This window comes from Culicoides brevitarsis, chromosome 2 (assembly GCF_036172545.1).
Source record: "Culicoides brevitarsis isolate CSIRO-B50_1 chromosome 2, AGI_CSIRO_Cbre_v1, whole genome shotgun sequence".
Lineage (NCBI taxonomy): Eukaryota > Metazoa > Arthropoda > Insecta > Diptera > Ceratopogonidae > Culicoides > Culicoides brevitarsis.
Genome location: NC_087086.1, coordinates 32,678,068 through 32,695,676, shown reverse-complemented (window position 1 = coordinate 32,695,676; position 17,609 = coordinate 32,678,068). Strand labels below are relative to the sequence as shown.

At 29.9% G+C, this 17,609-nt stretch overlaps 2 protein-coding genes across 2 annotated transcripts; one reads left to right on the top strand and one right to left on the bottom strand.

The window, feature by feature from the left end:
• Nucleotides 1-14: 14 nt before the first annotated feature.
• LOC134828981 (nose resistant to fluoxetine protein 6-like) lies at nucleotides 15-8,000 on the bottom strand. Its single transcript, XM_063841973.1, has 9 exons — nucleotides 7,619-8,000; nucleotides 4,048-4,119; nucleotides 3,304-3,952; nucleotides 3,160-3,228; nucleotides 1,964-2,416; nucleotides 1,677-1,902; nucleotides 1,440-1,614; nucleotides 361-503; nucleotides 15-173 (listed from the first exon to the last, which is right to left on the bottom strand). The coding sequence occupies exons 1-9, from the start codon at nucleotides 7,998-8,000 to the stop codon at nucleotides 15-17; spliced, it is 2,328 nt and encodes a 775-aa protein (XP_063698043.1).
• Nucleotides 8,001-10,985: 2,985 nt separating this feature from the next.
• LOC134829914 (exocyst complex component 2) lies at nucleotides 10,986-14,912 on the top strand. The gene is made up of 4 exons (XM_063843207.1): nucleotides 10,986-11,094; nucleotides 11,210-13,120; nucleotides 13,922-14,498; nucleotides 14,748-14,912. The coding sequence occupies exons 1-4, from the start codon at nucleotides 11,052-11,054 to the stop codon at nucleotides 14,881-14,883; spliced, it is 2,667 nt and encodes an 888-aa protein (XP_063699277.1). The 5' UTR covers nucleotides 10,986-11,051; the 3' UTR covers nucleotides 14,884-14,912.
• Nucleotides 14,913-17,609: the final 2,697 nt, after the last annotated feature.

The window sequence follows — 17,609 nt, the reverse complement described above, 5'->3', positions numbered from 1 at the left end:
TACTTAAAGCTACTTCAATCACATTTCGCGGCGGCGGCGGATAACTTCTCACTAGAAGACGTCTTATTTGGTGCTCGGTAGTTCAGCAACTTGCAATACGGCATCTCAAAGGACACGGAGAACAGCAACGAGAGCGCATATGTGACAAAACAAACACCCAGCGTGACAATAATCTAAAGAAAAAAACGAAAAAAATGTTTGTGTTATACAAGTTTCCGGTAAATATTTTTTTAGAAGGTCAAATTTTACAACTTTTTAAAAAAATATTTGTTTATTTATTTTTTTTTTTTGTTTTTGGTGAATCACCAAAAAGTTGTAATATTTTCGCACGAAATAATAATTTTTGGCATTGAAACTTACTCCCATCGCCGTATCAGAATGCGTTCCAGCGTCGGCAAGACCATAAATCATCGAGATGAGTAGCGGGTTGATCAAGTAGAAGCTGTACGTTGTACGACTGAAGTAAATGAAATATTTGTGGGATAAGAACCGCGTGAACCAATCTATTGAAAAATTGAGAAACAAAAAAAAAAATTAAAAACAGGAAGAGGAAATCTGCATAAAATTTGTGCTTTAGATTATCGTTAAAATCGTAAAAAAATATTTTATTTTTAAATTTTGGGTTTTTTTAGGCTGAAGCAATGTTGGAAAGTGTTTCAAGTCACAAAGAATTTTTTAAATTTTTTTTTCTGAATTTTTCTAAATTTTAAACAATATTTTAATATTTTTAAATTCTTACTTTTTGAAAGCTTTTCACTTTTAATTTTAAAAATTTAAGTTTTTTTTCAAATAAGTCTTTAAATTTTTAAATTATTAAAAAAATTATTTTGGATGAAAATTTTAAACTTTTTTTTTTAAATTGACATTTTATTTTACAAAATTTTTCAATCTTTTTAATATCAAATTTGAAAAAAAAAATAAGTTTTTAAAATTTTTCTGATATTTTGTAAATAAGATGTTAAGCCAAATTAAATTAATTAAATTTAAAAAATTCTGTTTTAAATTCCACAATTTTTAATTTTCCAACTGTCATTTTTTGAACTGACATTTTACAAATTTTAGGAAAAATGTCAAATTTGACAAAAAAAAAATCAAAAATTATGATAAAATTTTAATAATTTTAAGCTTTTTGTGAGTTTTAAGGCCAAAATTTATCTTATTTAATCATTTTCTGTTAAAATTTTGCAAAAAAAAAATCATTTTCAAATTTTTAACGGTCAATTTTTGAATTGACATTTCATAAATTTTTGATCTAAATCTTTCAAAAAATAATTAATTATTCGAAATTTTTTGATTTTCAAACATTTTTAAAAGTTTTTAAACAATTTTTCACAAATAAAACTAAAAAATTAATTTTTTGAATGTAAAATTAAATGAAACTTGAAACATTTTTGACATTTGCATCAGCCTAACAAAACAAAAGAATACAATTTACTCACTTCCATATCCCAAACTGCTTGCTATTAGCACCCATGCATTTGCAAAGGCGAACAACCAACGTGCAAAGACCAACGTTAATATGGAAATAAATTCCCCTGGTCTCCGGAACGTCGTTGAATGCATACAAAGAACAAATGTGAGAACAGCGAGGCACCAAACGATTTGTGATTGTGACTAAAAATAGAAAAAAATTCAATTAATTTCGATTTTTGGCTCAAACCTAATAAAAAATTTACCTTATTAAATATTTGATTGTTTCGATAGAACATCACAATGTACCCTGACATGATTCCGACGAAATATGGAGCTGCCCGTGTCAACGACGAAATGTAGAGATCCGTGCCCGAAGCGTAAAGAACATCAAAAGACGGTTGAAAATTATGTTTAATTGTGAAATAACTCGCAGTAGCGAGGGCTGAACCAGCAGCAAGGAAGAAAATGCTCTTTCCGACTTTGGGATTTCTGAAATTTTATGTCAAAATTTAGTTTAAAATTATTTTTTATGAATTTTCAAGGAACTCACTTTGCATAAATGAAGTAAATAAGCGTAAAAAAGACAAAATATTGCATTTCGCATGCCGTGCTCCATGTCCAATTAGCACAAAGCTCCTCGTGCGGAAAGAAATTCTGAATGTACAACATGTTTCGCCACCAAAACCGTTGGCAGGTGAGATCCGTGCGTTCGTGAATGCGAAAAATGCTGACGTCAGCCACATACGAAGTGCCAATTTCCGTGAGGAACATGACAATCAGGTAGACTGGCGTCAAGCGAACGTAGCGTTTTGCCACGAGTTTCAGGAACATTTTTACGTTTTGGAAGAAAGAATTTTCACGTATTTGCGCATTTTGTTTGGCATTTTTGAGGTAATTGTAGCCCAGCAGGAAGCCACTGATGACGAAGAAGAAATCGACCAAAAGTGGGGCATTGGCGATCCATTGATAATGCACTTGTTCCGCGTTATGGAAGAAGATGTAACTGAAAAAATTGTAAAATTATGAAAAAATTAAGTTTTGGCGGGAAATTGATATTAATGGCGGAAAAATCTAATTTTTGGCGGGAAATTTGAATTTTTGAATAAAACTTGATAAAAAAAGGGCGAAATTGACGAATTTAAAGGAAATAAATTAAAAGGTAAGAATTTTGCTTTTTAAAACTTAGAACTCTATATTTAAAAAAAAAATCAATTTTTGGCGGGAAATTAAAATTTTTGAAGAAAAATCGATTAATAGGTAAGAAAAAATTTGAAGAAATTTGAAAGAGTTTGAAGTTTGAAGAGTTTGATAATAATGGCGAAAAAATCTAATTTTTGGCGGGAAATTCATATTTTTAATGAAACTTGAGGAAAATGGCGAAATTGACAAATTTAAAGGATCTTTTATAAAAGGTAAGAAATTATTTGACTTAAAAAATCTAATTTTCACGAAATTCTTGAAGTAAAATAACAAAATCATCTAAAAATATAATTTAAATATCTCAAATCATAAAAAAATCCTGAAAAACGCATTTGAAGGTTAAGTTACCATTTTAGATCACGTCGTTTAATTTATTCTGATTTTAAAAAAATTATCAGACGATCGTTTGAATTGTTGTCTATGAACAAAAAAAAAGTAAAGAACAACCAAGTTTGATTTTTTAAATATTTTGAGTAGGGTTGGGTAACTCGTTTCATCCAAAAAATTCCACATTTCCTGCAATTCTCCGGAAATTGCGATACTTACGGATTGTCTAATGTGAAAAATTTGAACCACTGAACGTGAAACACGACAATTACCAGACTGCAAATCGTTCTGTTTATCGGAGATAAATCGTAAGTTAATTTGTTATTTTTTTTGTCACGCAATTAGATCGCTAATAGTACTCACTTAAGTCCCCCAATGACGGGAAATGTTTCGCGCTCCAAATTGCTATTGAAAATTGTTTCGAGATTTTTCTCGATATTGAATGACGTCAAAATCCGCTCTTTACGTGATGTTTGTGCCAATATCCTCTCATCGTGCTTACTTTCGGCGAAAATGTCCATGTTATCCTTCAACAAGTACGACAAGTAATGCAAAAGTGCCGTCACACCGAGAATTGTCAAAAGCATCACGACACTTCGTTTCCACATGAAATTCTCCCGAACCTCCAAATCTTTGACTTCGAGGACATCAACTGCCATTTCGTAGAAAATTTGAAAGTCATCTTGGCGCGCATCGAAATACGTTTGAGTTAGATTAAAAATTTCATGTTTTTCGCAAGAAATCGGCAAACAAAGTCCTAATTGCAAAATATTCTCTTCCAGAAATTTCACTTCGAATTGCCATGGACTCTGATGTTTCGCATGAACGACAAAATATTTCATCGGAAATGGCGCAACGGCATCTTTCAACGTGGATTTAGTGATCCTTGGAAAATGTGACGCCAAAGTCAACGAAAGAGGCTTATTAAGACTCTCACATCCTTTCTGCGAGCCAAACCAGAAGTTGTTGCCCCAGATGAAGCCTGAACTGGGTTTTGCGGAGGCGTCAATAGCTAAAAAAAAAATTAAAAGGAGAGAAAAAAAACTTGAATCAGAGAAAACAGGTTTCGTAGGTTTTTTATTTATTTATTTGGTAGTTTTTATGCACCGGCATGAACGGATTGATTGTTGTCTTTGTTCGGACGCGTGTCGTAAAACATGATCTCGTGACATTGACCAACTAAAAAGGTAACAAGAGTTTAATGATTTTTGTCTTTACTCATTTTTTTTGCTGTGCAGCTGTTTTGTAATCTTTTAATTTTTTTTTCAGTTTTTGCTGCTGCTAGATTTAGACAAAAGTTATGGCGCCAGAGTAACTAAAGGTAATTTCTCTTGTAAAAAAACATCAAATCCGTCTTTCAAGGTTTATTTTGACCTTTTTTGAGGATTATATTGCTAGACGAACTTTTTTTATACAAAAATTAACATTGAATTTTAATTTTGGTAAATTTTTGTAAAAATTCATTTCTCATCTTTTTTTTATCATTTTACAAAAATATTTTTTTTTTACAAAATTTACAAAAAATTATGTAACCGAAATTATTAACTTTTCAATAAAATCACACCCTCACGATCCCAAATTAAGAAACATTCAGAGAATGGTCACAAATAATGCAGTTATTCGATTTTTTTATAAATTGACTTGGTGGCAAGAAACCATTCATTAAATATCCTTTCTCATATAAAACAATTAAATTTTTCTCAAAACTCATAATTAAGATTAATTATTTCGATTTATTTTTATTACATGTCAATTTTAACTGTTATCTGAATTCTTTTTATTTTAACGCAAAAAACGAAAAATCATCACTTTTCAAAAATATTTTTTTAATTATTTTTTTTTTGTTCGAGAAAGGGTGTCAAGGTAAACATCGCGTTACTCCAAAAAGACATCGTTCGCAAGAAAGAGAAACCCCGTTAAAAAAATATGATTTTGAACTTGAAAAGTGTTTTAAATTTAGCTTTTTGATTGTCATGTTGCATAAAATAAATACAGTTATATTTTTATTCGTAATTTTTTTTTTAAATATTTTTTTAAATAATTATCGAAAGAATTTAAATGTATTTTTTTCATTAACGAGTCAGTCTCTTCAATAAAATTTATTTTATTTAAATTTTTATTTTTTTTTTACAATCTCTTGCATCTTTTTTGTCTTTCGCAGAATTACGGCAGAAAGAGAACGGGAGGAAATCCACTAGCTAGATGGACAACTTGATTGAGAAGCAACAAAAAAAATTTATTACAAAATAGGAAAGACGTCATGCCATTACAGCAGCATATCCAAGGACCTTAAGGTAAGTTCATTCCAGTCCATTCGAGCCCTTTCTAAAAAGCACGGACATTCATGAACGATAAAAAAAAACTTATTTTATTACTATTGGCATTGACAATGACAACAAATAATCTCGAATGCATAAATTTTTTCTCAAGAAATTTTTTTGTCGGGTTTTTATCCGAATTTTTGAGTGTTAAACGTTAATTTATGTATGATTTGTTTTTACGAAATAGATGCAAATTTTTTCGAGTCAATGGTCCATTGTCACAAGCTCGATTTTTAGCAAAACTTGTGTAAACAACAACTTTTTGGAAATATGTTTATATTTGATCAATCGCGAGTTATGCAATCGAGTTCAAGTTGTGAAGTTGTTAAAGTGACAAAAAACTGACTAAAATAAGGTAAAGACAAGAAGTAAAATTGTTTCATGTTTCGTCCCACAGATTTTTTTTAAATCTTTTACGTGGGAATAAGGAACAACTTAATTTTTTTTCTAAAAATATTTTTTTTAATTCTAATTTTTTTTCAGATAACAAATGGTCAACTTTATATAACTTTTGCAGGAAGAATCCAATCTCTTCAAAATGAGAACTAATTAAAAACTTAAAATATTAATCTGGAAGAAGATCTGCTGAAAGATACAGAAAAAATATTAGTCGTGGTTGAGTGAAATTAAATTTGAAAGACTTCAAAGATTATGTGATAAAGAGTAATAACTTTTTATTTATTAATCGTTTACAATTAATTATGACTCATGAATCACTAATTATCGAATATCTAAAACGATACATATTCCGGAAGCAAAATAGTGATAGAACACTTCCCAACCTTCATTATGGAGAGGTTAACTATCGCAATGGAGTACTTTTAACAAGGTTACATTTAAATGGGATTTACTTGCTAATGATTTCTTAAGAAGCTGAACTGATATGAGTTCAAAGAAAACATTCAAGATGCACAAGGATAGATGTATAAAAAGTCAAATTTATTGCGATAGTGTTTATTCACTCCAATGTTAAATATTAAGGAAAACATATTTTTACGTCAATATCTCATTGATTCAAACTTAAGTAACTCAACAAAACTTAAAAATGTAACATGAAACACTTTCCCTCATTGCCCCAACCTAAGAACTGAAACATTCGATTTGAGTCGGTATACTTTTTATGCTGCAACTCGTCACTTGATTAGCTTTAAATAGGGCATGACATATCCAAAAAAATATGTTGAACAAAAAAAAATGTAGGAGAGAGATATTTATTAGTTCCATTAAGTATCACACACAATACAATGGAATGCGATATTGTGACATCTTTCACTTTTCATGAGATCAATTGAAGTTGTGGCTTGCACGTGTTAGTCACGTTAACACTTTTTTCGCATGTTCAGGTCGATTAGCTTAAATCGATTCTACGGTATTTTATTAAGAAATTACATTGTATTTTTTTTTTCGCAGTATTTTTCCTGTGCGAAATTGGTCAATAATCTCGGTTTGAAATGCATGAAAAATGACATTGTAAGTAAGTGATTGCTGCTGAAAAAAACACGCAAATATGGTAATTTAATATTTTTTAATAAAAAGGGCATTAAAATAAAAAATTAACTAATGATTGATTGACTTGGTGCGTAATTACTTTTTATTACTTGTTAATTTATTTTTATTTTTTTCTTAATTTTTTTTTCGGGTGTATTTATAAAAAATTAAGTAAATCGGGATCAAATTTCCCATGATTTTTTTAATTCGTTTTTTTATTAAATAATAAAAAAGATAATTTTTTAAAATTTTTTTAACGAAAAAATTTTTATGACTTCAGTTTTAAATGATATTTATTAATTTAAAATGCTACAAAGTCATCAAAAATTTGCGGAATTAAGATTCGCATCTTATAAATATCTCATGAACCGTAAATTCGGCAAAGAAAAAAAAAGTTTATTCTTATTTATGAATTAATGGGTTACTAATTAAAGTTTAATTACAACCCAGAAAGTAGTTTATAGCTCTTTCTAATAAACAAAAAATCTTTTAGCTGACATGAAGTCATCGTCATGGTATCAAGCGTTATTTATGAGTTTCTTGGCGTATCGGACAAGAGTTAAAATTATCTCAGCCAGTTGATAAATTGTCCTTTGGATATTTCTTTTATTCAATTCCTGTCGCAAAATTGCATGTCGATAAATTAAGTAGTAACCTCTGCGTTATGAGTTAAATAACCTTGCAAGGTTTTAACGGTCGTTCACTTATTCACATAATTTTTCACTTTTTTTATTTCTTTTCAATTAAATCTCATAAAAAAATTAATTGATATCCCGAAACTGATTAAAACTCATAAAAAAGTCACATTGTATCAGATTTGCGACACTGATAAACTTTTCCCACAAATAAATTTTTACAAGATTTCTTACCTTTCACGGCCCAAATCTCCTTGGTATTAACACCATGTTGAATCATTTCCAATTCATTGTGACACTGCTCGTTTACGTCAGAATCTCCTGCGACATTTATAAGCGCATAGAGCACGGATAACTTTCGATAATCGCTGAGCGAGATACTTTTTGCACGATTTTCGTCGTTTTTGATGCGAGGTAACGGACTGACAATTATGTCGTCCGTGTCTTCGAAACACGTTGGTCGCTTGCAGATGCGTTGCGATTGATTGAGTCGCTGGTAAAATGCTTCATTGGATTTGTTTCTTTCACTGGTAACACTGCTGGACTTTACGGTATTTTGTATATTTTGCCCGATGAGAAGGCAGAAAAATAACACTTTTTGGAGCAGTAACGACATTTTTATTTATTTATTTATTTTTTTATAACACAAATTATTTTTTTTAAACTGGATTTTTTTTTCGTCACTTTTTATTGCATTTTTTTCTCAATATTTTCTATTATTTTTTTTTTTGTGACACACTGCACCAAAAATATTTCAGTCAATTAACATTGATTAACGTTTAGAAAGCCCTTTCATTCATTTATTATTTTTTTTTTGGGTTTACACTTCCAATACACAAAAAAAATCCAACGCATTAATTTAAATAAATCCAATAAATTTTTTTTTTTCGGGTGCCGCTCCGCGTTGATGTCGACCTGTCGCTGTCTCGATGACTTCTGTAAAACAAAACGAATGCTGCGTTGAGAGTGGTTTATATTTTATTAAAATATAAAAATATTTTTATGTGTGTGACGAAAACAAAAAATCTTTCATAGGGCAACGTACATATGTAAATGCATTTTGCCATACTGTAACATGCTAGAAAAATACTCAAAAAATAGTGACGTCGTTGTTCGTGTATCTCGAAAAAAAATTTATGTAAAATTATTGTTGGAGGAATGGCTTGAGCGCATTTAATTTTTTTTTCTTTAGATTTACGTAATTTTTATTTTATTTTTTTTAAGAAAATTAATTCTTTTAAATTTTTTAATTATTTGATTAATTAAATTAATTATTTTTTTTAAAATAAAATATTTTATTTTTTTTATTAAAAATAATTTAAGAAAAATAATTTAAAAAAAAATTTCCATAAGAATTTTTCTATTAAATTTTTTTTAATTTATAATTATTAAATTATTAATTAATTAAATTAAATTATTAATTAATTAATTAAATTAATAATTATTACTTATTAAATTAATTTTAAATTATTTTTTTGATCAGATAATTTTGTTAAATTAAAAAATAATTCTTAAATTAAAAAAAATTTATTTAATTTTTTGTTGAAATAAATAATTTATTTTTAATTTTTGTTTTAAATAAAATTAATTATTTTTGATGAAATAATTATTTTTAATTTAATTTATTTTATTTAATTTTTTTTAAAAATAAAATTAATTTTAAAATTTTTTAATACAATTTTCGTTAATTTTGAATAAAAGAAAGACATCAAAAATCGACCCAAAAAACGAGTTTTCTTCTAAAATTCATCAACATATTGTAAGAAAACCATTTTTTCTCGCATTTGTTTAATTTTTTGGTTGCCGTTAGAGATCGTGCGCGTGTTAGTGGTCAATGTTCGTTAAATAGATTTCATTTTTACTATTAGAATGACGTTAACTGTGGTAGGAAAAAACCCAGGTTCACTATCAACAAAAAATCAGTAAAATTAGAAATTTATGCGAAACTTTTTTTTTTGCCTCTTCAGCTGCTGGGGAGATTGGCTCGAAGGTCGACAGTTACTCGAATGAAAGTTAAATAATTAGTTTTTTATGTGTCTTAATTGATTGATTAATTAATGGAGTGAGCAATCTCTGCTAAAATCGGAACAGAAAGGAAGTTGAAGTTTTTTGAGAGTTTGAAACTCGTTAAACGAGGTCTTTTGTTTCATCTTCCTTATGTTTTGTATTTTTTTTTTTGTTCACGTGACTCATGTTTTAATCTAAATATTTCAAGTTCATCCAATATTTTTTAAATTTTTGGCTTAAAAAATTATTTTTAATTAATTTTTTCATAAAAATTTGGATGAAAATTGAGAAAATTATCGAAATTTTTGTCAAAACAATAATTTTTGATGGAAATTTTTAAAAAAAAAATTTTTTTTTTTTTATAAATTAATTTTTTTAATAGAAATTTAAATAAAAATTGAAAAATTTCGGTAAAAAAAAAATTTCATGAAAATTTGGTTCAAATTCAAAGAATTTTTTAAAAATTTGTTTATTTTCTCAATAAAATTTTAACAAAAATTGAGGAAAATTTTAAAAATATCATCCAAAAACGATAAATTTTTATATAAATGCTTCATTTATTCCATATTATCATTAAATTTATAAATATTTTGGTGTATTTGTGATTTTTTTACATTTCATTTCGTTTGCAGTTCATCAATTTCATTACAAAATCTAATTATAGTACGCGAAAAATTTCAATTTTATCATAAAAAAAGCTCCTAGAGCTCAAAGTACTTCATTTTAAACTAAAACTAATCAATATTGGTAACAAAAGTGGAAGAATTTCATGCGTCAACGCATTCCAGGATGACTTCCGACGACAAGAGATCAATTTTATCGAAATCCACGTGCGGTTTTCTCACAGCATCCAGTTTCGGCATCGCATTTTCGTGAATTTCATTCGTCGTTGGCGACTCTGGATGCCCATTCGGTACCAAATCTGTCGAAATTTCATCTTCTTTCGTCTCTTCCAGCAGCACTTTGAGATCTTCGGCGACTTTGTCTGTCGTATCGGAGGCAGTATCGTCATTATCTTCCGTTTCCAGCAGCAAATCTTTGGATTTTTCCTCATTTTCCGCATTTTCCAGCAAATCCTGTTCGATTTTCTCCTCATCCTGGTCTTGCAACGTCAATTCCGTGGCAGAAGTCGAAGGCACTTCATCCTTTACCGCCGCCGGCGATGGAGATTTCACCAAATCTTGCCGGTGAACTGTCACTGTTGTTCGTACTTTGCGAAAATAAACGGGATTTGACTCGGGACTTTCGTCCCTTTTTTGTCTTTTAACTTCGACGACGCAATTTCCGTCCCACGGATCCTCGTCGTCGTGCTTTTTAGCCGCATTTTTGAGCGAATTCTGCCCGTAGTCATCCGCAATGCATCCGAATTCGTCAACGCAGATGCCAAATTTCTCGAAATTTTCCTCGTCTATTTGCCGTTTTCGGCTGCGGGTCATCCGTTGTGACATTGCTTCCGGAAATTTGAAGGAATTTCAGTCAATTTCGGGGAGGAAATTGACAAAAAATGCAATTTTGTGCTGTTTGTGTATCAAAAAAGCAGGTTTGACGTGTGTTGGTGCGATTTGACGTTCGTTTGACAGGTTTTTGTTTACCAAAATAAATCAGTTTTGCAGCGAGAAATCGTCTTGTGGCACGAAAATCATTGAATTAATTTCGCCAAATGGTCCCTGCGCCAGTTGTAACCGGATTATCACCCAAAGAAGGTCCGTATTTCTTGATTTTTATGCAAATTTTATTTTTTCTCGCATTTTCGAGGCATAAAAATCGATTCTTTTTGAATTTTGTTACGCCCCAATTAATTTTTTTCTCTCGTTTTAGGGCCTCCTGGCACAAAAGTGACGATCCGCGGTGAATTTTTGGGCACAAAACCTCAGGATATTGTCGGACTCGAGATTTGCGGCATCGATTGCTTGCTTTCGGCGGAATGGAAGAGCCCGAATAAGATAATCGCTCGTACGGGAGCCGCTAAAGGCAAAGGTGACATCATCGTAACAACACGTCTCGGCGGAAGAGGAACGTCAACCGTTCAATTTCGGGCGTATCACGAAACAATCGGCCCGTTGAAGGAATCTGCGGTTTGGGTTGAGGAAACGAGCCCGACAATCGCATGGGGACGACGTGTCTTGACCCCCAACACGAGTGACGATCCGCTGGGACTCTCAATTGAGGGCGATAAAAAAATCCCCGACGATTTGAGGGAAATTTTTCCTGATGGCACGGGCGACTTGACACAAGAAAATTTCAATCCTGCCTGGTTTTTGCTTGAAAATCACCTAAACACGAGTTTTGAAGACCTAAAAGCTGGATTGTTGCACTTGAAACGCAAAATTGACTCACAAACACAGGGAAAAATTTACTTTTTGAAGGAAAATTCGGGCGCTGTCATCGATCAACTTGACACTCTGATGACTTTACGCGAAAAATTCCAGCAAGACGTGAAGGAAGTCGGTTTGGAACAAACAAAAACCTTGGAACAAGCGATTCAAAATACAATTTCCTCGAGTCACACGTTATTTAGTGACGTTTTAGCACGTCGCGAAAAGGCGGATGCCACAAGAGCGGCTCTCGCAGCGTTATCGCGGCATAAATTCCTGTTCTGTCTCCCGAATTCGATCGAAAGATGCGTCAAAAGTAACGATTTTGACATAATTTGCAACGATTATGCCCGAGCAAGGAACCTTTTTGGCAAAACTGACGTTCCTATATTCAAACAAGTGTTGCAAGAAGTCGATAATCGCATCGTAAGCGTACGGAAAGTGTTACACGAGAAGATTCGTGAAATGCCTCAAGGCGTGGAAAATCAGAAAAAACTCGTAAAAGCCCTAATTAACTTGGAAAATCAACAAAAAGAGCTCCCGGGGATGCTCGAAGGGTACAAAGTTGAAGATCCGGCATGGGATGCGATCGAAGCACGTGCAAAATATTTGGAAAAAACCTTCAAAGAGACCTATGAGGGGTACATGGCACGAGAAACCCCTCAAAACACCTCAAGAAGCACAAATAAAGAGACAACTCCCAATCGTCTGCTGTTCTGTGAGGAAATGAACGAGATCGGCACGGGTCAATTCCCGGATTTATGGCGTCTTGGACAAGCTTACTTCTCTGGGGAGCTTCGTGGCATGAGCGAACCCAAAGCGAAAAACTTCAAAACGTACATTTTAAGTACAATTGAGCTTTTTTGCTCGTATTTGAAGTGTGCCCTCCTGCCAAATGCTAAAAATCACGACATTCCAGCGTGGCCTTCGACGGCTTCGAGCAACAATTTGTTCGCGATTTGGATTCCGCAGTGCTTGAGATACGTGCGAGTGACATACGCGACGCTAATTCGACTGGATCTCCCGAACGAAGCACTTGATATTGTCTCGAAACTCATAAATGACCTTCGACTTTACTCGTTATCGACGATTTTTAAGAAGACGAATGAAAAAGTCAAGAAATTGGTTGAGAGGGAAATGTGGGAGATTAAAGTGATGGAATTTCCGGGAGCGACATTGTTGCCGTCGAAGTTGGAGGAGTTGTTGAATGAAGCGTTGGAGGAAGCGCAAACGGTTTGTTTGACGCCAGAGATGAGGGAAACAGTGCTCATTGAACCGCAGAGTGATGGGCAGAGGGAAATTGCGAAACGGGTTCAGGATATTTTGAATACTTTTTGTGGAGTTGTTGAAACGCTGGCGATGCAACGGACTGATGAGGAGTCACAAGCGGCGCCAACGGTGTCACAATTGATAGGTAAAATTTGCTATTTTGATAGAATTTTTTGTTTGAATTAACAAAAAGGCGATTTTCAAATTTTTAACAGTTAATTTTTGAATTGACATTTACAAAATTTTGGTCAATTTTTTTTTAATGATTAATTTTGATCAATTTTTTTAAATTTAATATAATTTTTTATAATTTTTGAGGTAAAGTAAAAAATTTTTAATTATTTTGACTTGAATTAGCAGAAAAGCGAATTCCAAATTTTATATTTTCATTTTTTTGGGTTGAAATTTTTGAAAAAAGTATAAATTTTTATTAATTTTTTGAGTTTCAAAAAAATTTTTATTGGATTTTGAGATAAATTTAATATTTAAAAAAAAAAATTTAGTTGAATTAGCGGAAAAGTTAATTCCAAATTTTTAACAGTAATTTTTTGAAATTGACATTTACGAATTTTTATTAAATCTTCTATAAAAAAAAATTAAATTAGAATTTTATGAACAATTTTTAATCATATTGAACTAAATTAAGTAATTTTTTAAATTAAACAGCAAATTAAAAAGAAAATCAGGCTTGAATTAGCAAAAAGTAAATTTTCCAATTTTTGAACTGTCAAATTTTAAACTGACAATTACGAATTTTTTAATAAAAATTCAAATTTTTATAAGAATTTTAAATTTTTATAAAACTTTAAATTTTTTGAAAAAATAAATAAAAATTTGGAAATCGCTTTTTGCTAATTCAGCTTTAAAAATAATTTTGAAATTATAGAAAATCTTTTAAAAATTAATTTTTTAATAAATTTTAATATTTTTTCATCTCAAATAATAGGTTTTCCATCAGAAATGCAAGCATACGAAAGTGTCACTGGCATGTCTGACACAAACTGGGCTGACTTTTTGACGTGGGAACAGCGACTTTTGTGTTGTTTAGCTAATTGTGCGTATTGCAACAAAGAAATGTTCCCGAAAATTGATCAAACATTCGCAAAATACGGACTAAATCACGTAAAATTAGCGATCGAAAGCGGAAGAAGCAACATTAACCAACTTTTTTCGAGCCTACTTGAGATTTACGTCGAACACAAAAGTGATCCGTTAGTTGGAACAATCGAGCCTTCGATGTATATCGGGCACTTTCAATGGGATCAAGTCGAGGAAATTGGAAAATTGAGTCCTTATGCGCACGAATGTTGCGACAATTTGGTTGGAGTTTATTCGGAAATTTTCTCGATTTCGCCATTTTTGTTGAGACCAGTATTAGAGCCAATTGTGCAAACTGTGGCGGAGGAACTTGCACGATTGATGACTTGTGTGCAGAAATTCAGTGAAATGGGAGCGATGCAAGCGTACGTGGATATTAAAGTTATTCAAGATGCTCTCAAAGTTTATAGTAATTCCGTGGCGAAGTAAGTTGTATTGATTTTTGGAAAAATTTCTCATCTTGAATTAGCAGAAATGCGATTTTAAAATTTTTTAACGGACATTTTTTGAATTGACATTTACGAATTTTATTGTCAAAAATTCAATTTTTGATTAAAAATTTAAATTTTTATAGAATTTTTGATAAATTTTGTTTAATTTTTATTCAAAAAAAGAAAACTTTCTTTAAAAAAAATAATTTTTTGTTTTAATAAAAATTTAAACTTTTTTTTCAGAACATTTTTCAACGAGGCCTTGGAAGCAATTCCAACATTAAGTCCCACAGATCGCAAAGCATCCGAAGTCGTTATCGAAGATGTCAAGAAAAAAATGCGATTGCAGGTCATTTGCTTGTCTGTCGTGGATTATTAAGAAAAAAAAATTGTTAAAAATAAACTAAAAATTACTCAAAATCACTTTTTTACGTTTTTTTTTATTGTTTCTCGTTAACCACACGTGTCTCTTTCAAGATAAAAGTAAAAACGCAACGCACGAAGAAAGAAAGAGAAAAAGAAAGAAGAAAAAAGTCGTTGGCATTATTGCATAATATTCAATATTTTACGACGTTATTTCTTTTTTTAAAGTAGGAAAGTAATGCGAACTGCAAAAAAATCATCACCAAATTATGTTATTGAGGTTAATTAAATGGTAATTTTCTCGTGTGTGTCTTTCTTTCGTGTTTAACGTGCAAAAAATGCGAAGAAAGGAGGATACGAGAAAAAAATAAACAACGAAGAAATTCGATTTTTACGAAATTTTGCGTCATTGATGTCTGGTTTGCATGTCAAGGCATGTCACATTCGTCGTTGACGGATTGTTTCGTTTTTTTTTGACGAAATTTTTAAGAAATCAATTGAACAAGCAATTATGGGGTTAATTTAATTCTGTTACATGATTCAATAAAGATGGAACACGAAACTCTATTTTAAGAGAATTTAAAAAAAAATTATAAAAATTATTTAAATATTAAATAAATTATACAAAAATGCAGTTAATTTTTTTTTGTTATAAAATATTTTAAATGGGCCTAAAAAAGAAAAAATAAAAATTAACTTAAAAATATTTAAATAAAAATCATAAAAAAATAATTCGGCAATAAAATTGACACATTGTCTCTAATTTTTTAAAAATATTTAAAAACTCATTAGTTGCAAATTTTATGAGAAATTGGGTCAAATATTTATATTTCCCATATTAAAAAAAAATTAAATAAAAATTAAAAAAAAATAAGTTTAATTTAATTTTAATAGAACCCTAGAACAAAAAAAAATCAATAGTAGAAATTTTTCAAAAAATAAAAAAATATATTTTTAATAAAAAAAATAAAGTTTTAAATAGCTTTTTAATAAATTTTAATTATTTTTAATAAAATATGTATTTTCAAAAATTTAAATTATATAAATTAATATTTTTTTTTTAATTAATAATAAAATTTATTAATTTTTTTTTTTTAATAATTTTATAATTAATTATTTTTTTTAATTATTTTTTAATTAATAATTAATTATTAAACTATTTATTTTTATTAATATAATTTTTTTTAAAATTAAAATTATTTTTTTTACCATAAAAAAATCGTTTAATTAATTTGAATAATCAAAAATCAATTTAACATTAATTGCAATTTTTTTTAATTAATTAAATTTTTTTTTTAATTAAAAAAATATTTTTTTATTTTTTGAAAATTTTAATTAAATTAATTAATTAAAAAATGTCTTAAAATTTTTAATATTTTTTTTTTAATTTTTATTTTAAATTTAATTTTTTAAATAATTTCTAATTATTAAATAATTCAAATTACTCAAAAAAATTTTAGTAAAAATTTTAAAATCACATTAAAACCGTTAATGATATCAATCATAACAAAATGAACTTAATGACGTTGCAATTTCAGTTCATAAACAAAAAACGTCGCAAAAAAAAGAGCTTTCATCAAGCGCCAATTATTTTCCTTCCGGGTCTGATTCACGCTGTTTTTGACTTTCTCTGCGTTCCGCGACACTTTTGACCTTTTTTCGTGGTGTGACGTGACTTTTTGTTATTTTTGGTCATTTAATTGGGGGATCATTCACGTGTCGCAAACAAACGCTATTTTTACATCAGACGCATTTTTAAACGAATTATTTCCGCCCCTATCTCTCCAAATCTATCGCGCGATGTGATAACTCGCGCATTGTTGCGTATTATCGACTCTTGTTATGTTTTTAACAATGTTACAACATAATTTTTTTCGTATCATCTGACGTCGAGATTAATTTTTGTTTGTTTGAAATTGTAACAATGACACATTACATTTATGAAAATTTTCCGTTTTTTGATATTTTGTCACATTTTTAATTTTTTTTTATTAAAAAATTTACATAAAAATATTTTTTAACCTTTTTACTGACCGATATTGGTTAAAAATCACCAAAAAAATTTAAATTTTTTCAACAAATCTTAAGACGCGGATTTTTCAAGATAATTTTTCGACCGTTTTAACTCGAGACACCAGCATCAACTGATCCGATCGCATAACAAAATTTTATCACAAACCCAAAATTTTTTTTTCGGTTTTTTCGGCGGCCACACAGCTTTACCTGAGCTCAGCATGTAAAGCCATATTGCACACGATAACTGCAAGTTCCATTCGTCGTCATCTCTCGCGTATGATCTCGCAGATGATGATGAACATGTTTACACGTCGTCGCTTGTGAACGAATGAATGAAAAAAATAAATAAAAAAAAAATTGCATAATAAGTAAAAGTTTTTTTTTTTTTAATTTTTTTCTGTTTGCTCTCGTGTCGTTTTTTGAGATTTTTTGACATGCGTATGTTATATGCGTGTCTCTCTGTAAAAAAAATAAATCTCTGAAAAAAAAATTTTTTTTGAACGCATAAAGTGTCAAGTGGCGTTCAAGAGATAATTGAAAGTGAAAATTCAAATAGAAAAGATCGATTTTTTAAAGAGAGAGATGAACTTTTTGATGTCGATTTAAAAGAAAAAAAGGTAAGGCAACGACTTTTTTTTATGTTTTGTTGATAGAAAGAGATTTTTGGCAAACATTTTTTTGTTTTTGATTTTTGTTCGTTGTTTTGACAAAAAATCAATTTTAGAG